General features: G+C 48.9%; 1 protein-coding gene across 4 annotated transcripts in view; it reads left to right on the forward strand.

Annotated features, from left to right (window-relative positions):
- Positions 1 to 21137, forward strand: part of Wdr37 (WD repeat domain 37) — a 200107-nt gene that overhangs the window by 158769 nt on the left and 20201 nt on the right. For all 4 annotated transcript variants that reach the window (XM_075693203.1, XM_075693202.1, XM_075693204.1 and 1 more), the window contains one exon: positions 17293 to 17481. In XM_075693203.1, the coding sequence (XP_075549318.1) occupies positions 17293 to 17481 (189 nt within the window). The remainder of the gene's footprint in view (positions 1 to 17292; positions 17482 to 21137) is intronic.

A 21137-nucleotide genomic window follows, 5' to 3' on the forward strand; every position in this document is an offset into this window, starting at 1 on the left:
AGCCTTTTAGACGGCTCGTTATTGATACTGTGGGACCTCTGCCGGTAACAGCCACGGGGTACAGACACATTTTGACTGTGATCTGCCCAGCGACAAAGTTCCCTGAAGCAGTGCCGCTTAAAGAACTCAGCTCAGTTGAGATAGTTAATGCTCTACTGTCCATATTTGCGCGAGTTGGTTTTCCTGCAGAAATTCAATCAGATCAGGGCACAGTGTTTACTAGCGCTTTGACGACAACTTTTCTCGAAAGGTGTGGGGTAAAGCTGCTACACAGCTCAGTGTACCACCCACAGTCGAATTCCGTTGAGAAGCTCCACTCCGTCATGAAGCGCGTGTTGAGAGCCTTGTGTTTTGAACATCAAACTGACTGGGAGCTGTGTCTGCCTGGGGTGATGTTTGCTTTAAGGACCGCGCCGCATGCGGCTACGGGGTTTTCGCCAGCTGAACTGGTGTACGGTCGCTCGCTTCGATCTCCGCTTCGCATGCTTCGAGAATCATGGGAAGGTAGGGGCGACGACCCAGTCGTGGTGGAGTACGTGCTTAAGCTCCTCGAACGCTTAAGAAGGGCACAGGAGTTGTCAGGTGAAGCAATGACAAAGGCCCAGCAGAGGGCCAAGGTTTATTATGATCGGACAGCCAGGGCCCGTCGTTTTGAGGTTGGCGATGAGGTCATGATATTGCGCACATCGCTAAACAACAAACTAGACGTGCAGTGGGAGGGCCCAGCGCGAATTGTTCAGAAACTGTCGGACGTTAACTACGTGGTAAGTCTGCCAGGAAAGCGGAAAGCACAGCAAGTTTACCACTGTAATCTGCTCAAACCTTATAGACAAAGGGAAGCAGTGGTGTGCATGATGGTAAACGTTCCTGAAGAGCTTCCGGTCGAGCTTCCGGGACTAGGCTCAGTGACGAACAGGGAAGACACCGGTCAAGTCATTAGTGACCTTATCAGTAAAGCACCGCTGTCGCCTGAGCAGAAAACCGAACTACACCAGCTATTACAAGAGTTTCAAGGTCTGTTCTCTGAGAGGCCTGGTAGGACTTCTGTACTTACTCATGATATAGAACTTACCTCCACAGAGCCAGTACGATCCAAGGCGTATCGGGTGTCACCCCGCCAGAGCGATATTATGGAGGCTGAGGTAAAGAAAATGCTACAGCTCGGTGTTATTGAGGCAGGTGAGAGTGATTATACCTCCCCTTTGATTTTAGTTGAGGTACCGGGCAAGGAACCTCGTCCTTGCGTCGACTACCGCAGGCTTAATTCCATCACTAAGGATCAAATTTATCCGATCCCTAACATCGAGGAGCGCCTTGAGAAAGTTAGTAGCGCTCAGTTTATTTCCACCCTAGATCTTGTCAGGGGTTATTGGCAGGTTCCACTTACAGAAGAGGCTAGTAGGTATGCGGCGTTCATTTCACCAATGGGAACATTCCGTCCTAAAGTGTTGAGTTTTGGTTTGAAGAACGCGCCATACTGTTTTTCAAGTCTCATGGATAAAGTGTTGCGGGGACAGCAAGAATTCGCTTTACCGTATCTAGACGACGTAGCGATATTCTCCGCATCCTGGTCTGAGCATATGACACACTTGCGGGCAGTGCTAACCCGCCTGCGCGAAGCAGGCTTGACAGTAAAGGCTCCTAAGTGCCAGTTAGCACAGGCCGAGGTTGTCTACCTCGGTCACGTGATTGGTCAGGGTCGTCGCCGCCCCTCTGAAATAAAAGTGGCCGCTGTGCGAGACTTTCCGCAACCGCGCACAAAGACCGATATTCGGTCGTTCTTAGGTGTCGCCGGCTACTATCAGAGGTACATCCCTAGGTACTCTGATATCGCGGCTCCCCTGACGGATGCTCTAAGAAAGACAGAGCCTCAAACAGTCGTCTGGGACGAGACAAAGGAAAGAGCTTTTAGCGCCCTAAAGAGTGCCCTAACAAGCCAGCCTGTGCTACGATCGCCAGACTATACAAAAGGGTTCATTGTTCAGTGCGATGCTAGTGAGCGAGGCATGGGCGTTGTACTGTGCCAACGGGAAAATGGAGAAGTAGAACACCCCGTCCTGTATGCTAGTCGTAAGCTGACCAGTCGTGAGCAGGCGTATAGCGCCACCGAGAAAGAGTGTGCATGTCTCGTGTGGGCCGTTCAGAAATTGTCATGCTATCTAGCCGGCTCGAGGTTTATCATTGAGACAGATCACTGCCCTCTCCAATGGCTGCAGACCATCTCTCCCAAAAATGGCCGCCTCCTGCGCTGGAGCCTCGCTTTACAACAATATTCCTTTGAGGTGCGTTACAAAAAGGGGAGTCTCAACGGTAACGCCGATGGCTTAAGTCGAAGCCCCTAACGTAGGAATCAGCCTCAAAATTGTTTGTTACTGATGTTTTTCTTCCTGAGGCAGGATTTTTTTTAACATATTGCTTTTGTTTAGTGTTTCAAAGTGATGATATGCTTTCTAGTGCAATTTTTCAATTTGTGGACGCGTTCTGAGTGATGCTAGACTACTGTAAGGAACTAGGCAGTGGTATAAAAAGGGGAAAGAGCCTGGCAGGGCTTAGTGAGGGTTGTGCCGTGCTTGCTGACTGAGCGGTTGAGTTTTCAGCGTAGTTCTAACGCTTGCCGGGAACGAGAACAAAAATGTGAATTCTCCCGAAGTCACTTTGCAGTGTCCCGTGCGAACCTGAACGAGAGAACGAGGCCTTCTCTGTGCGCTGCGCTCAAGAAACGTCAAGGGACGCCCGACTTCGGTTATGAGCATCATCGAGCGACATCCCTCCGGACAGCGGATGCAGTCCCCTGTCCATCGGGATCTCCTTTCCCCGGCGGGGCGGTCTGTTGCGTTTCGCCTGCGACACGTGGTTTTGCCGGCGCGACGGCGGCGGGGCGGCGGACATTTTGGCCCGATCGTCGTCACCGCAACACTCATCGCCAGGTGTTTCCAGGCGCGTCTGCGGCGATGCGACCGCCTAGGGATTTCGTTCCAGTCATTGTGCCCGAAACAGGCGAGGCCAAAGCAGGGATCTCCTTCCAGTTATTGGGCCCGAAACAGGCGATGCCAAAGCAGGGATCTCGTTCCAGTCATTGTGCCCGAAACAGGCGATGCCAAAGCAGGGACCATCTTCTCGTTACAGTCATTGTGTCCGACCGGCAGCGCCACGACAGTGTGCTGCGCAGCGCCACGACAGTATGCTGCGCAGCGCCACGACAGTGTGCTGCGCAGCGCCACGACCAGGTGCTACGAGATCGTGCGCAGCGCCACGACATGGTGCTACGGCATCGCTACGACAGTGTGCGTCACCATTAGCCCATTGTACATTCACGTGCTCGTCTTTTGAGGGGTTCCTTCTTGCCCTCAACTGCGAGAGTATAAAAACAGCTGCCCCCGGACGCCAGAGGAGGGCTCCGATTTCTTCCGTTGAGTGAAGTGCTCTCCCGTCTCTCTACTTCGGTCAAACCTGACCGCCAACTCTTTGCGATGTTAAAATAAACAAGTTGTTTCGTTGTTACCTGTCGACTCATGCTTTGCCGGGACCTTCGGATGCTTGCAGTTGTACCCCAGGCCGCCAGGCCAACGCTACCCTTGGGGCTTGCGACCCAGGTACAACCACGGGCGTCAGCGCCGAGTTCCCAACAGATCGTACCAGCAGTCCGGATCCAAATAGTATGTTGTTCTAATGCACTAGTACAATCTGTAAATCCGAATACCAGGCTGCTTACCCAAGCTGCGAAAATATGAAGCACTTTCTGAGATTTAGCAGTCCGTAAACTTTGAACGCAGACTGCACGTGGCTTCGCTTGCACGACCGAAGCTTTATTTTTTTACCACCGCTCATTATTTCAAGGGCTAATTTGCCCACGGGAGAAAAAGTTTAGTGCAAATGGCAATAGAGAGACTATTTCGTCCGTATAACATTTCACCCTTCACGGAGCACCGCGTTACCGGAGGCGCGGACGGCAGTACGCATTGGCCCCGCGATCGAACTTAGTCGCCGCCTGGCGGACATTGGCTGAACCACGCACAGTGTCGGTGGTGCGTCACGTCGTCGTATCTACTACGTAGCTACTACGTGTTTACATATCGTTTATCGTTTGTGTGCATATCGTTTAGAGACTGTTCCGTCGTTGTAGCGCATTGGTAAATGCTGATATGCATCTCTTTTTTTTTTTTTTTTTAGGATTAGAAGAATCATTTGGCCTTGCGTTGTAGTCATTGCGCAGTGATAAGATCAGGGCCCGCACGTGCAAGCCCTCCCTTCGTCGCAGTGATTTCAATTTTTGGCCACATTGTGCATCAACCCCCCCCCCCCGCACACACACACACACGCATATATATACACACACACGCACACGTGAACACACCCGATTTGTATAGACGCGATGTGTAGATCATTAAACATTATTTCTGATACCACAAAACATGAGCGAGGTGGCGTGAACATCACTTAGCAGTAGAAAAAAAAAAAGAATCTTAATCACTCATATTGTATTCGCAGGACACACTTGATCAAAATTCCATGAGTGCCGCTTAGTGGTTACGCAGCCATTCTTAGCTGTTCCCGAGGTGTCTTTCTATTATGTGGATATCCGACTACGCATAAATAATTCGCCTCGCAAGTGAATTTTGGCGCCTTGTTACTTTGATTCTCTGCTACAAAGGGGAATCGGAAATGGAGTATTACTAGATAATCATGCGCAACATTGCATTCGCTATAGATCCAGGGAATCATGATAACGTTGAGTTGCTAGCGGCGATTATAATGCGCTCTTTAATTAGCGTGGCGTGGTTATTTTGACGGGACGTAACGGCCGTCAGTATCCGCTTAAATAAACACCGTAGTAAGTGTGGCCCAATTTAATAATTTGAACTTCTTCACATCGCTCTCGTGCTCGTAATCGTGCGAGGACAGCTGTGTGAGGCCACATGGCGATCCTGCCGTTGCGCTGTCACTCATGGCAGCGTACCTTGTTTAACTGAACTTATTAACTATTTTGAATTAGACAGATAATTGAAAAAAGAAAGGGGGGGGGGAGTTACAAGCGGTGAACTACAGTGCACGTTGACTAGCTTGACTTCATTGATGACGCGACATGACTTCATTGTATACATGTATTGTTATAACCAGTGCAAGGATAGCAGAAAGTGAAGTTGATCAAAAGTTTCAAGGTAGTGTCATTCTTTCATCTAGCTGCGTGCTGTCCTCTTCATCCTATTTGGCTTAGCGCGGCCACGTGGAAATGCCACCTGACCTCACCTGATCGCCAGCACCCCCAACAGGTTCCAAAGCTCTTTCACGAAGGATGTTTTACGCCAACGTGCGCATGAATAATGATTTACTGCACTGAACGTTGTTTCGTGCCTGTTACACTCGTTCATCACCTTTTCTAATTGAGCAGCCGCACTGGTGGAACGTTACACTAGACCTCTTACAACTACAGTCGGGTGCAATGTCTGTGGTGCACATCGCGCCCTTGTTAAGTGCGCCCCGCCCCGTCGTTCTCCCCGGCGTTCACAAAAGCAAACGGAATTTAAGGACGTGCGCTATGCCGGTGGCCGAGCGTGTCCCCGCCGTACGATAGTGAGTCCCAATTTTCGGTATGGGTCGCGCGCGCGTCATTATACCGTTATTCACCGTGGCACCGTGCTTTCGGCCTTCTTTCGCTTCCACCTTTCTGTGTCTTGTTACCTGGGGCCCAGATGTCTCTACTTCGCCGCCCAATTTATTCTGGCCTTTGCTCCCGCAACAGCTAGAAAGTAAGTGGGCCTATTGTTTAGCCGGCAGAGCAGAAAGGGTCGCCGGATAAAGTGGCGGCGAAACAAACGTGAAGCGCCGTATAGCCGCGTTCGTTCGTTCGTGCGTACGCGTGTGTGTGGGACCGCAGCAAACCGCGCGCTCTGCAACCTTTTGCTGCAGCAGTTTCCTTCGGTCGCAGCAGCGCGCGCTCACCTGCGCGGTGGTGCAACCGCGCTCTCCGTGCTTTTCGTAATGACCGTGGCCGGAAGGTGGAGCCCGTCCCCAGGCCGTCGGCCAAGTGGCTTCGATCGGAGCCGTGTCCTGCCTTATTAACCCGATCAGATACAGACGCAAGGGGGCCGCAAGCTCCTTCCGGGCGGCGCGCGTGCCTCTGCGACGCTCTGGAGCCGTTCCCCTTCTCCGCTTCATTTTTTCACCGGCCCTCTTCTAGCCCACCGCAGCGGCATTACGGTCTTCGCGCAATGCTGCACCGCCGCTGGGCACCACGCGACCCCTTCTCTCTGCCCCCCTTATCTGACCCTTCTCGTTCAGCTTTCCGTTCCCGCTAGATTCTTTCCTCATTGTCGAGAAGAGTATCATTTTCGTTTCGAAACGCCCCAGTTGGCGATCTGTCAGAGAAATGGTTCGCTGGCTGGCGGCTAATATTTGGGACTGTACTAGTAGCGACTCTGAGTGGCTGTGTATTCAGCTATATACATGTATATAAGGAATACGAGGGACGGCGATGGCTGCTGGCCTCAGTAACTGTCTAGCTGGAAGTTACGAGCGAACGTTCGTTCGCCGTACTTAGTATATGACGCCTGCCTAGCCAACGCCTCGTAGACAACAGATATATGGACTATGCTTTATGACGTCGTGCTACTTGGACCGAAATTTTTATTGCCAAGCCCGGCTTGACGAGAGCGGTGGCGTCAGGATCATCGCGGCTTACGCAGGATCATCCCCATTAGATTCTGTCACATTCGGGCAAAGTGGCACGACGTCATGCATCGAAGTGCACCGACCTTGCGCTATCTAGGAGGCGTTGGCCAAAAATTTCCTCCCTGCTCCCGGTCGAGTGCGTGCACCCTCCCACTCCCCCCCCTTCAAAAAAAATTTTAAAAATAAATTCTAGCTACGCCATTGAGAACACGCACCTCAAGCGGCAGTTGATGAGCAGGAGCACCTACGTTAGCAGCACGGTGTGCAAGCGAGACTTGCTATTACAAACCCTGTTAGTCACAAGCTTAAGTCGAAACTCTAGTTTCTTAGCTGCGTATTTTTTCCCACTTCGTTTAATTCTTAATGCTATATAGGCTTGGAAAGTCGATGCAACGCTAAAGGTCTTGCTTGAAGGGACCCTAAACAAATGCATAATATGGGTTATATTAAAAAGGACTTACCCTACTAATACCAATAAACGCCACTCTGACTTTGATTATAGCCTGGTAGGTCAGAAATGACATAAAACACGACGGACGAGTGGAGACGTCGCCTTGAAGTTTCCGTATTATAGCTCACATTAACGTCACGGACACAGACGGCGCCAACTCAGTCCTAGTTAATCTTATTATTAATCGATAAGGAAGGACTTAGTGGTATATTTAAAAGGTGCCAAAGACAACTTGCCAAGTTTCGAGCACGTTTCATGTGCTACGACAGCCCGAGTGCGAAAATATATACCTTGAAATCCATGACGCCACCCTGACGTAAACCCGCGCATGGGATATCGAAGCGAGAATGTTTTAGAGCGCAGCTCTTAAGCTCCCGTACCTGCGTTTCACGTCAGCGTCGGCCCTCGGCGTAGCCGAGCGAACTAACACAGCGAAAGATGAGAGAGCAAACGCGGAGCGCAGCGAGAGACGGACGGCGATAGCGAGGAGGAAAGCGGAGGAGGAGGGTATGGTGAAAGCGTCAGAAGAAAAGCTTAGTGCCGCGCAAGACGGGCTCCGCGGCGATGACCGCTACGAGATGTCACCAGAGTAGCGCGCCGTCGTCTGTTCACCGATGGCATGCGGCGAGCGCGTTGATCGATACCACACATGGAAACAAAGCGCTGCGTGAGCGGGTGTATGTCTGCAAGGGGCTGCTGTGAATACGCCCACGCGACACCCACGCGCTGCCTCTCGCGATCTCCCGATTAGCGAGGCAGCCGCGCCACCTTTAGCTCCGTTTGCAGTGTGCCGCACGAGACAGATTGTCCGCGCCAGCCAATATATCGCGAAATGAAAACACGTATAGAGCTGTGCTCAAATTTCGCATTAGGGAGTATCATAATCGCCGGTGACCTTTTTTGAAAGGAATTTTGCGCTTTGTTTATTTATTCTTGCATATTAATCTACCTCTTTCTGCAAAATTAACAAAAATAGTTTTGAAAGAATATGCCGTTACCTTAAACTGACTTAGTGTCCCTTTCTCTAGTGTTCCTTTAGAAAGGTTGCGTTTGAGACGTTCGGTGAGGGAAGCCAGTCCGAGTTCTTTTCTGACCTACGCTGAGCCTTTGACTGCTATAGTGTATTGTTTTAGCAGATCCGGTGGCGAGCAGTCAACGCAAACGGATTTGTAACTCGTTGCCCCGTTATTGCTTCTGGCGAAAGAAATGAAAATATTTTGTCAAGAAAAAAAAAAGAGGAAACTGGGCTCTCTTCCTCCCCATTCTCCTTCGTGCGGTTGTTGAAGGTATATGTAGCCTTCCCGAAGAAAGACGGCGGACCGATCGGGAGCAAATAAACGGCTTGCGCCGCAGCGCGGGTATGGTAGTGCCCAATTGCTCTTATACCGTCGTCGATGTATCTAACCATGGCGCATTGCAGTTTGTCATTGTTTCCCGACTGGCCGTCGCGTCGGCGCGCCTTCTGCTACACGTCGCTTCTTGTTTCGTCTGCCCGCTCGCGAGTTTGTTTGTCCTTGGGAGTTTCGGTGAAGCGGACATTTCTCTTCCGTAGATAAACAGTTTGCCGAGTGTTTATATCGGCGCGGCCGAGTGGAAGGGAGCCAGAAAACCCGCTGTTGGTTTAACGCGTCTTGAGGAGGCGGGACTAACGTTTTCAGTGCGCTGTGTCCTTCGTATAGGATAAAGGTCGAGAGAACCAACACTGCAGGCGGTGCTGGTCTTGGGCGAGCGACAGGCACTCCGTTTCACCTACACCAATAGTAGTATAGTGAAGACTAGATCACTTGTCGGCCAATCAGTGACGACAGCTGGCTGCGTGCGCCAAAGGAACGAGGAGGGCTCGCGTATTCTGCCCTAATAACCCCTCTTTTCATTCGGCGCGATCAGTTGCGGACAGTGGAGGAGCTCTCCTATTGATTTTCTTCGTCGGTGAGAGACTGTATAAGTGGCAGTTGTTAGTTCAAGGTCACCCGGCTCTTCATGCGCTTGTTTGGTGGTTTTCGGATGGCAGCGAGGGACAACAGCAGCAGCAGAGTCTCACAGATGGCGCAAATGTATCTCCAGCTTGAGCCACGGGCCTCGATTGTTGCGTGAAGCGGGCAGGGCGATGTGTTTCCGAGAAGCCGGATATTGCGAACGTGGAGCGTCGGATGTGGATGTTAAATGACCACGCGCGTCGCTGCGTGTACACTTAAGATGAGCCGCAATGACATAAGGTCATCACAATATTTGCTTAGACTCATAACTGTTGCCGTTGAACGCTTACGCGTAGCTGTTTTCCAGAGCATTTTTTTTTTTGATAGTGTGCGCTGTCTCGCGGGCCAGCACCACTCCAACGTAACAAATATACAGACTCGGACGAACTACACTGTCTGAAAACCACAGCATAAGATCGTTCGCCTTGCACAAATGCAGCCGTGCCCGTTCAAACAACGCCGTAAAGCAACACGAACGCGCTTGTATTTTCTCGTGCAGCCGCGGAGCTTAACTTTTTCCGCATCTGTATTCCCGAAGTATTTTGCAACTTCTTTTACGCCCTGGGCGTCTGTTAACCCTTTGTTGCACGCTGTCCACTACAGTGGACAAATTTCGGTGATTTTTGGAGGAAGTTGAGTGCTTGCGAGAAGCTCTTGTGCATAGAGTGTCAACTTCAGTGGGCAGAAGTTTTCTATAGCTGCCCTTGAAGGGGCCACGAACCACCGTGTTCCTCCAACTCGGCTTCAAAAATGTCGTCATGTTGTTCCGGTGAGTAATTCACACGTGTTTCGCCCCTTTCACTTTATAACTATTTTGACATTGCCGTTCAGTACGTATAATTGTCTACGCGGGATAAAAGAATCCTTCGAAATCAGGACCTGACGATCTTGTGGCTGTGTGAAGCCAAGTTCTTTCTGTAGAACACTTTTTTTTTTTAATGTCCACTGTAGTGGACACCACGCATGACAGGAACAACAACACGTGCGGGGGAGCATTTTCCGAGCAGTGTAGTCCTCGCTCCTTTCACTTTAAATTTGCTTGTTTATGATAGTTGCCTCCTATTTTCGTGTAATAACCCTTCGTTCACTATTTTGTCCAGCGAGCCAATATGAAGAAACAGTCCAGTCAGTTACCAGCAGCTCCTGCCGTAGCGAAATGAAGAAGGCCGCCTGTCAAATAAAGCTTAGTTGCCGCAGCGTGCGTTATAGCAACGTCAGTCATTTTTCGCGTAAGAATTAGTGTTCAGCACAAATATATAATATGTTGTTTAGCAAGTCGACATATTAGGGGGCGCAGCCGGGTAAGGGAGGGGGCACAGCGGCCACATGCTCCCCTCTCCTCCCCATCATCACCCCCGAATTTCTGCGTATCAGGATACGTGACATAAAGGACTCGCCCGCCCAGCCACCCTAACCCCTGTCAAAGGCGAACAAATTGTTTTTATTATTGCTGGGCAGGGAACGGCGTTCGGGCTTTTTGTGGGGAATCTTCGATCCCTTTGCGTTTATTTATACCCAAGTCTGAAGGCACGTTCACACCGAAGGCGGAGCGGGCAAGCGGCCAAGCGGATGCGGCCAAGCGGCCGCGGATTTTCCGCTTTGCGGAAAATACGCGGCCGCTTGGCCGGATCGCGCCTGGACCGATTTTTTCCGCGCGGACAAGTTGGCCGCTTTGGCCGCAGCCAATCAGAGCCCGGCACTGAGGAAGCGCTGGTGAACGAATGTAAACAAATGTCTTTCTCTGGGCTTTTCGCTTATGTTCTTGAAAGGCGTAAACACGGCAAGTTGGGCCAGTTGGTTGGGATTCATAGTAAGGTTTGTGACAGCGCAACACAAGACAAGGACAAAAGAAGGTATAAAACGACGACACGGCGCCGTGTCGTCGCTTTATACTTCTTTTTTTTTTTTTGGCCCTTGTCTTGTGTTGTCGCTTTTCAATATTTGTAACAGCGCTACACAAGGGGCGAGTAAAATGCCAACGATCTCGTCTTCGTCTGAGCTCATCATTTTGCAGAAGTAGATAGCGGACGGGAGCGCGCCAACCCACGACGAAAAAAATATCGAAAGTGCGCGTACAAACCCAAAGTGCCGCGAGATGGCGGCACGTCCCTGACATTGCTAAAGAAATTGCGAGATGCCCCGCCTTCCGTAGGACGCGGGACGCCAGGCAAGCTTGTCCGGTCTGAACAGGCGTACGCGCTCACCGCCTCACCGCGTTGAAAATCCGCTTGGCCGCTTAGACGCGCCGCTTTCGGTGTGAATGTGCCTTGAGAGAGTTAATGTTTCGTCTTCATTTCGTCCTGCGCACCCTGCAGGCTCCGAGACCAAGACACACTTATCGAAAGTTGGGCCCCGCGGTGGTGGTCGTGGTGGCGGAAAGCAGCGCCACCTTCTTTCGCAACAGTGCGGTGCCGAGTTAAGCGCGCCTTTCTGTCGAACTGAATGCGCGCTTAATGATAACCCCCGCCAATCAGTGGCCCTTGAACGGTTGGTGCCCGTGAACGCCAATAAGTGTGCGGTGAAATCGCAGCACTCCTCTTTAACCGCGTTTTTTTTTTCTCGCTCTCTTTTTTTTTCTTAACCGCGTTTGAGTAAGTGCATCACTGAGCGCCGGGTTTGCTACCCATGTTAGGCCTAAATTAGGTTCGCCGCATACAATTCGCGCGAAATCCGTTTTTGCAGGATTTTATGGAGGATGGGGTCCTGAGACGAAACAAGAGGGCGATTCGGTCGTACGTTGTAAAATTACACCCTTATTCTTTTTTAGAAGTGTGAATTATTTTGCAGTTGAGTCATCGTTGTTACACTCGTTGCATCAAACTGTAGCCCTATCGGTCAGCGGCACGCTAAAGAAAAAGAAATTGCAGTTATATTAGCTATACCTTAAGTAGGAAAAAAAAGGGGGGGGGGGCACTTTGACAGAGAGAGCTAAGTGGACTGTCCATTTCAGCGTGCACTGATCGGATATAGCTCGAAGCCGGTATAGGGCAAGCGCCAATCGTCACCGCTGGCTCTCAAGCTCTATATCCATTCCAGCGCGTGCTGAAATGGACAGTCCACTTAGTGGACACTTAAAGAATACGCCTCCCCCCCCTCCTCCTCCCTAGTGCTGAAGAGGCGAAAGCGAGAATAAGGTGGCGGCGCCGCTTTGATGTTCCCGTACTTTCTCGCCGTGACGTCATAGATTTTGACTGCTCCAGCTCGGGTCTGTATGTTCCTTGCTTTTTTTTTTTCATTGCAGTATCATAAACGCTCGAGAGACCGAACTTAGCAAGTTTCACGACTTTCACTGATTTACAACATCCCGAATGCGAGAAGATACTTTGAAATCCGTGACGTACATACTGATGTTCCGGCGCGTTTTAAGAGAAAAAAAAACTTTGACCTTCATTTTCTCCTCTAGTATTCAACGCATTAGCCATGAAATTTAACGAAATTGGAGGTTTCAAAGAATAAGTTACCAATGTAAAATTATTAAACTTTTCTCGTTGTACTCCTTTATAAATCTTTACTTCTGGGGCAAGTTAAGTGCGGCTCGCTAGAAATATTCGCGCGTGCTGATTACGTTTTCGTTTTCGTAAATTATACACTTGCAGTGTATAATTTACTAAATACAAATTCCGTTCTGTGAATTTCTCGTGGCTATTACATGTACCCTGTCTTGTGTTTATAGATGAATGTTTATGTATATATGATTTATTTTTTGTCGTATTGCTGTTAAGATTGTGAATTATAACTAGCATGGATCTCAGCTAGCCTAGAGCTAGGGATTCAGATGTCCTGTACAACATTTCCTGTGTACTTTTCCTATTTTGAATAAACTTCAACTTCAATTAATCGTTCATTTCCTCCGATACAATTGAAGGCGTAAAGATCGCCCGCTTGTTAGAAATCTTCCTCGCCGTCGGTGCAGTGACTAGCACTAGTCGTTGAGCAAAACGAAAACAAGCTAAAAGCGGGAGCCAACGTTCTGACAAGTGGACTTTTCTTTATTTCAGGACAAGTCCACTTGTCGAAACCTTGGTTCTCGCTTTTATTTTGTTCTCGTTTTGCTCGTCGTCTTGAACTTCCATCTCCCGCGTTCCCCGTGTTTTTCCAGCACCAGACGTGATTTGTTTTGAGCGTTGACGATTAACAGTCGCCGTGCTGGTGCGAACGCCTGGTGTAGTACGACGGCTCTCGCGACCTTGAGCTGCGAAAAGGGTCGCGATTTCCATGTTGCTCGGGTGTTATGTCTGGTCCTTATCAGTGGGGCGTCGTCTCTCCGCCGCTTATGTTGATGAACGCGAAGTTATGGGGAGTTATATTTATCGGAGCGACGCGATAAAGGAAAGAAACCACAAGGATGGTATTGGTGTACAGGGTATCTTTCGAACGCGTATTACGTACGAGGACAATATCTGCGCACACGTATACGCATTGAATGACACAGACGTATCTTTTCTGCCATTTTGTGTGCGTATCCGGTTTCTTATCGACCGATCGGTTGGGCCGCTTAACGGCGTGTCTTTATTCTGTCGTCATGTTATCGCGCGGGCCCACTCGCCGGAAGAGTAAACCGGAGTTTTCTTTTTTAATCTCTCTACCGTCGCACATTTCTCGGCCTACCATTGGTCATCGGCTCGCAATTTTTATTTTTTTTTGTACCGTGTACTTTCCGTTCTATATTGAAGAGGAAAATCGACTTTCGACGGGACTCTGTTTGCTTGCCAGCGACTAAAGTCTGTATTTCTTTTCAAATGTGCGATGTAGCGCGCCGACGCTTGTCGCGAGGTTTATTGACCCACCTGGGCTGTTGTTGCCTGGCGTAGACGACGATTACTTGACAGAGTACGTGTGTGAAACGACGTCCTTGTCTGGAACTCGTACTGTTTTTGTTTTGTTCTCTCTCTTTCTCACTTCTGCGGTCGTTCGCTTATTTTAGTGCGTCGCAACCGACCCTGCACCCCCTTCTCAACGCGCGACCGGTCCAGATGGGCCATGCCCGATAGCGCGCGTGCGGTCGGTCTTCACCTACACTGCAACCAGCCACCCTTCCGCTCTCCGCGTGAGGAGTGGAAAGGTGCGTGCTGGGAGGCTCGCTGCGCGTCGGATATTCCGGTATATTGAGTCGGCAAACTGCATTTCCATCGCCTTTCTCTTTCCCTCTCCCTCTCCTCTATTATGTTTCGCGCACTACCTGCCCGGCAGGGCCCCATTGTCTAAGCGGCGCCCAAGGTCGCTCGCACCAGCCTCGCTTCACGCCATCGCCGGAGCGCTCCAATTTTGTGCAGTGCAAGGCAGCGGAGCCTAGGGCTCGTGCCCAGCCAATCAGTAACGAGATCCGGCGCTGCGCGTTCGAGAGAAAGTAAGAAGGGCTCGCTCACTTATGCGCTACTAATCCTTCCGTGAGGTTTCCGTTCAGTCGATGTCTCCAGATCTAAAGTGGACCTGTGGAGAAGCCTTTCTTCTGCTTCTCTTTGCTGCATGGCTCGCGCGACCCACAGCTTTCGCTGCACTGCGCGGAAGTTGGCCAGGTAAAAGTGCGGCGTTGATTGTTCGGAGCGAGGGACTCACGCACTGGTCGCTCGGTTCGTCGCTCTCTGATATGAGGAATCAGAGGTAGAGCGTTTTTTTTACGCGTGGGAGCAGATCAGTTGGCAGGGGAGGGACGTGGGCGGGGAACAGAAGCCGGCTCGCAGGCATTGTTTACCGTACACCGGTGCGCGGTCGATACGAGCGCCGCGAATGACCTGACCGTGACCCGCGCTGCCGTGCGCTCTTCGTGCGTGCCGTGAAGTGGACCCGAGGTCTGCGCAGCGGCAGAGATAGCGCGCGCGCGAGATTAGCGCGGTGTGACGCATTGTCTAAGAGGCTTAATTGCGCGGGCGCGATTTCATCGCTAATCCGCACGGCGTATTAGCGGCGAGGACTGCTTGCGGCGCACTATGCGCGCGAACGACGGCTTATTGCGTCTGGAGGAAACTTAAACGTCGTATTTTAGCATTTCCGAGGCTTTGCAGACCGCGCGATCATGTATCAGACGTGAACAATGTGATGACGGAACACGCGTAGCGCAACTAATCTAATCAAGTAATCTTGCAGCAATGTTCTAACTCGGCTAGAAGTAGTAGAAGCTTAAGCAGTTTTAAACCATTCATTCAACCACTTATACGAAAGTTTTGCTTTCAACCGATTCGAAAATGTGTTTGTAAGCAAAGCCTTGGCGGCTTAGCAGGCGATTTCGGTGGTGTCTGCAGTTGCTGCTGGCAGAACCGTTTTAAGCGACCACGAACAACAGCTTTTGTCATTTTCTGAAGGAATTTTAACAGCAAACAGTGTAGATGCTGTAACGCGAACTAGCGCTATGCGACGGTGTGCAGAGGTGAAAGCCATTGCAAAAGCTTTAGACAGGCGAGCTGCAGCTTTAGCAGTGCGTCCCGGTGTCGTAGGGCTTAGTGCATGGGATTCTTTGTGATATTGACCGTTCCTGTTTTCGATACAAACGCCCAACTTCTTTGCGTAATACGCAACCGTACGCTGGGATGCTGGACTCAACCAGATCGACGACACAAGCGAGTAAATAAGTGGGACCAAGAAATGAAAATTCGTATGCCTCACAAGCTCCAAAGAAGCCAAACAAACCTGGTACACCGAGTTCGCCTTGGTGTCGCATTTACCAGCCGTTATAGACATCTGATAGGTTTCAGTGATACTACCCCGAATTGTGAATACTGTCAGGTGCCAGAAACACTTGATCACATATTTGGCTTTGTCCCGCGTACGCCCAAGAACGACAGCAACTGGTCTCTTCCATTGCAAACGTCGGTGAGAGGCCGCTATCAGACAAGTTTCTTTTGGGTCTTTGGCCTAATGTAAACAGCGCAGCGTTGATAACCAAGTGCCGCTATAGCCTTTCTCCAAACCACTGGGCTGGGCGCACGGCTTTAGAGATGCCACGACGCTGTCAACTTGTATATACTCACCTCTTCCGCCACCACCATCGTCGTCGTCGTCGTCGTCTTCGTCGTCGTCGTCATCATCATCATCATCATCATCATCATCATCATCATCATCATCATCTCTCTTCTTCCCCGTCCCTTTTCCCCAGTGTAGAGCAAGCCAGATGAAGTTATAGCTGAGGCCGACGTATCTGCCCTTCTGTAAATCTCTCTCTCTCTCTCTCTCTCTCTCTCTCTCTCTCTCTCTCTGGTCAAGAATAAGTCTTTAAAAAAATACTGAGTATTAGATTTCTTCATTTTATTTCTTGCGTGTTAGTGCTCACTTCGCCTGCTCTTGCCCTCGATGAGGCTGAAGGCTTTCTTTCCCTCATAGCAGGAGTGCGCAGAGGTTGAGCTCGTTTCACGTTGTGCGGGAGTTTGTGAGAAATAAATCTCGTGTGGTCGCAGCATGCCTTGGTGCGTGTTTGTGAGCTACCAGATCTTTATCGAAATTATTGATTGAATAGTTGTGAGGGATGCAACTGAGTTCTAATTTATCATTATAGCCGCCGAGTGCTCTTGTCATCCATTAAAAAAATAATTAAATTATGGGGTTTTACGTGCCAAAACCACTTTCCGATCATGAGGCACGCCGTAGTGGAGGACTCCGGAAATTTCGACCGTCTGGTGTTCTCTAACGTGCACCTAAATCTAAGGACACGGGTGTTTTTGCATTTCGCCCCCATCGAAATACGGCTGCCCTGGCCAGGATTTGATCCCGCGACCTCGTGCTCAGCAGCCCAACAACATAGCCACTGAGCAACCACGGCGGGTTCATCCATTTTTTGTTCGTTAACGTGGGCGCTGCCTACATTCTTCGCCATATGCTAGTATTTTGTTAGGTGCAATATTTACGGTGCCCCACCACGAGTCTCTTAATTATACAGGGTGTTTACCTTGAGCCAAACCTTAAAAATATGCAAATGCTTCGTAGCTGGCCAGATTAAGACTGATTATGTTATTAGGCATAATGCAATATATATATATATATATATATATATATATATATATATATATATATATATATATATATATATATATATATATATATATATATATCTCCAAGCAACATCAAACATTACCTTGGTTCAGTCCAGCTACATGTCATTTGTATGTGCACCCTGTATGTACACTGAAACTCTTGTGATTTGTAAGAGTAGAGATACGTTTTCTTGTCAATTCATTTCTGTTTTTTGTTTTTGTTTTCCTTTTGCAGCAAGCCAGCTGTCACAGAAAATAAAGAGTACATACAAGTTGAAAGCTTCCACCAGTCGCATCGTCTCGAGCTTCAAGACATCCAGCCTCAGCTGTCAGCTGGCTGTGAGCTACTTTGGCCATCGCGATGGGGTCTGGGAGGTCAGCACATCACGCTCGGGCCTCTTGGTCATTGCAACAGCATCCGCAGGTCAGTGTCTCAAAAAAAAAAAAAAAAAATGCGTTCTGTCTTTCTAATTTTTAGGCCTACCGCACTTCTGGTGGTGGAGGTGCCCTCTCCCCCGCTCCCTTCCCTTTGTACTGCTCGCACGTTACTCCTTTCTGGTGCGCCACATGCCTCATATCCTAATGCATTCTTTCTCTCACTTTTTGCTTTATTTAGAAAAAGCATTAGGAAACTGGTACAAAATTTCATCACATATTTTTTTTTATTCAGTGGATCGTTGCTGAACCGCTTCAAATAGTATGGCACCTTGATGTCCCCGAGCCACACTGAGACCTTAATTATTAGGTGAATATTTGAGAACAAATGCTGAGAGCAGCATGTGTTTGTGTTCGACAGGTCACACATTACATCATGGAAAACGTAGGTGGTTGTCATGTGCTACCACAAACACCATAGAATTTTCTACAAAAATTACTAGAGAGAACTCTGGTGCTGTCATTGTTCAGCTACCATTGGTACGTTGTGTAGTCATGGATCTGTATTATAGTCGTACTAGTAGTTTCAGACATTCTTGTGGCACTATTGTTCATATTTTATAAGTTTCCAATCAGTTACCATTTTCTAAGCACGACCAGGTCGTAAGTCGCTGTGCACAAGCAAATAACTGCAAACTGCTGCATTTATAAGACAATATTTTGTCAAAAATTATCAAGTCGCAAGGTCGCAAATCTTTTTGAAGCCAGAAACACAAAGTTTAGGAAAATCTACGCACTGCCCATCAATCCCCTGCTGGCTGAACCCCAGCACATTTCCAGCTCCCATAGGCATTAGTGCAACTAGTGCCCTCCAGTAATTTTTATTGCAATATCAATTGTATGGACATTCCAGGCGCAGTTCTGCCGTCGGCGTCGCCGTCGCTGCGCACCGTATGTGCGAGTGAAATCGTTAGAGGGTGAGCCGGTGAACGCTGTTCAATCTCGCGTGCGCGAGCGAGGCATGAGGATCAGGCGACAGGTGGGAGAGGGAGGGTCGGCGCTTTTCTCTGGCGGCTTCTAGGGTGCCTCGATGTCCTCCTCGCCCGCCACCCCCTACGGAGCGGAGAGTGTGGAGACATTCACGGCGTCTACTGCGGCTTTGGGCACACGAATGGCGGACACCGAAGTAGACGTTTGCGGATGCCGTATGGACGTCTTGCCGGCTCTCTCGTGTGGTAGTGTCACATGCAGGTGTGCGCCGAGCTGCCGACTGTTCTCGCTGCACCGCTGACGAAACTGATCGGCGAGATCGGCGCGCCGTTTAAATAAGACTAAAGATTTCTTTAAGTCGATCCAGCTTCGTTTGAGATTTTGTTGTCTTGTTTAATTATTTCGCCCGGCCCAAGCATAGAATCATGTCAAGCAAGGAAGCAGTAAAGCAACACAATACAAGCAAAAGCAACCCTGGTCTACACGTGTCGACGCATGCGTGTTGTCGCAAGTCAGCACAATGTGGGATTCTGAAACTTCTTCAGTAGCGCAATATGGTGCAACGTGGACAAACAGTGTCCTCGGCACGTTGGAATCGCGGCTTGAGGGTCATGGGCACTGTAGTTGCTGGTAGCATCGGCAATGTCTGAAAACTGCATCAACACGAGAGATGCAACTCGTGGCAAGATAGAGCCCCGATGTGTTTAAGATGCCAGTTGGAACTTTTCGCATTATTCCAACCTTTGCATTCGAAGGAGTTTTTCTACATTTCTACACGTAACAAAAAATGCTACATGTCTACTGCGTGGTGCTGTTTTGTTGTAGCATTCATATAAAAATTGAATGCAACTGACACCGATAGCTGCACTCGAAAAAAGAACTCTCATTTTCTTTAAGGGGGGGGGGGGAATAGTTATGTGTGCATGGAAGTAATTTCGGAAATAACTGCATTTCTGCTAATCCACACTTTGTTTATTCAACCTGGTGGCAACGTGTTAACAAATTGAGCAAACTTGTTTTTTACCACATCATAACGTATCTTGACTGAAAAAAAATTTTTTCACCTGCTGCACAATAAAAGATTATTTTAATACTTTTTCTTCAGTGAAAATAGACATTATAAGAAAAGTTACATAAGCAAAGGGTGATTAATATTCTGAACAAGTGATTTCACTTATTGTCCCGTCAGGAATGTGCCTTATAACATCTGCTGATTGGTTGACACCTTGCGGGTTGTACCCAGCAAAAGTAGGTCGCAGAATAAGTCATTTTTTTTTTACCTAAAGCATATTGTATAAACAAAATCTCATTCAGAACAAGTGGAAGCAAGTTTAACATATCTAAAGAGTGTCACATGCGTCGGTGCTGACTTCGCAATTCTAGACGGATTCACTGACTCTTTGCTCAATGGAAAAATCTCGTATGAACCGAGGCATTGCAAAACAGAAAACATTTGCAACTACAACGCAAGGAATAGCAAGGCTCTGCATATTCATGGAGGAAGGAATATACAAACACACTCAACATAGACGCCTTTAGATATGTGCGCAATTTTTGTTATATATATGTTGGCTGAAAAGCAAAAGGTTTACAAAACATTTTGTATTTCTCTCACTTTCAGCACCTCTGTATTTGGTCCCTCAGCCCTTAGTGTGAAAAGGCCAATATTTCAACCAGTTTAGCAAAGAAGGATGTAGCGAAACAGCGTTTTAAATTCGTGGTTTCGGTTTCCATGCTGCTGACGGTGCCGCTGCCATTGAAAAACGTCCGTGCACTGCCGCCAATGAATGGCCACCGTTGACTATAAACGGCCACCACGTCACTGTTGGCCGAATCCGACATGCACGGCTCTACTCGTGTGTCTTGAAAGTAATCTGCGATGTTTGCAAAGTGCACGCAGTGCCAGTAGCTTTGTACGCATTGTGCTTTCGACATTTAATTCGCATTGAAGCGAGAGATGCACGAAGGTCAATTCGCTTGCTGCTGCTGCAAATCCTCATTCCAGCATTTTGACAGCGAGTTTCCGAGCTCATCGAGCGAGATGTCTTCATGTTTTCCTGTGCGTGCGTGACACCATGCTTGGTAATTTAGTTAAAACACGTTGGCGGGCTAGTTGTTTTGAATCTGATAGATTGTGCAAGCGCGACTAAACAGGGACTTAGAAAAAAGCAGATACACAAACACAGCGCTGTTTCCGTGTGTCTGCTTCTTTCTACATCCTCGTTATGTCACGCTCACACATTCTGTTATTGTTAATTTAGTTAGTAAGCAAATGTTTACAAGTTTATACAGCCAATAAAGCTACTATCCTTACGTCGTACAGCTATATGCTAATTTGCTATCGCAATCAGTGCTTCGCCTTTCAGGTGGAACTGCGATATTGTGGGAAGCTCTATGCCACACACCACTGACATGTACACTAGTCTGGCCAGTACACCGAATGCAGGTCATGCCATGACCCAAGCCATTGCAGTATGTGCAGAAGCTGCTAAAAAAATTGTGAAGAAGAAAAAGCTTATATTGTGAGCCTCTTTTGCACAAGGGCACAAGCTTAACATGGCAGAATAAAGAAATGTGGAACTTCACAAATGGAATACACGGCCGGTGTAATGTAGCGATTCCTTTTGCTCGGTTCTGTGCCACCTTTACCATACACTGTACTGTGCTGGCTAATCCCATAAGAGCCCAGGAGAAGCGCCACTCTTACCACTGACA

Source organism: Dermacentor variabilis, chromosome 5, assembly GCF_050947875.1.
Source record: "Dermacentor variabilis isolate Ectoservices chromosome 5, ASM5094787v1, whole genome shotgun sequence".
NCBI lineage: Eukaryota > Metazoa > Arthropoda > Arachnida > Ixodida > Ixodidae > Dermacentor > Dermacentor variabilis.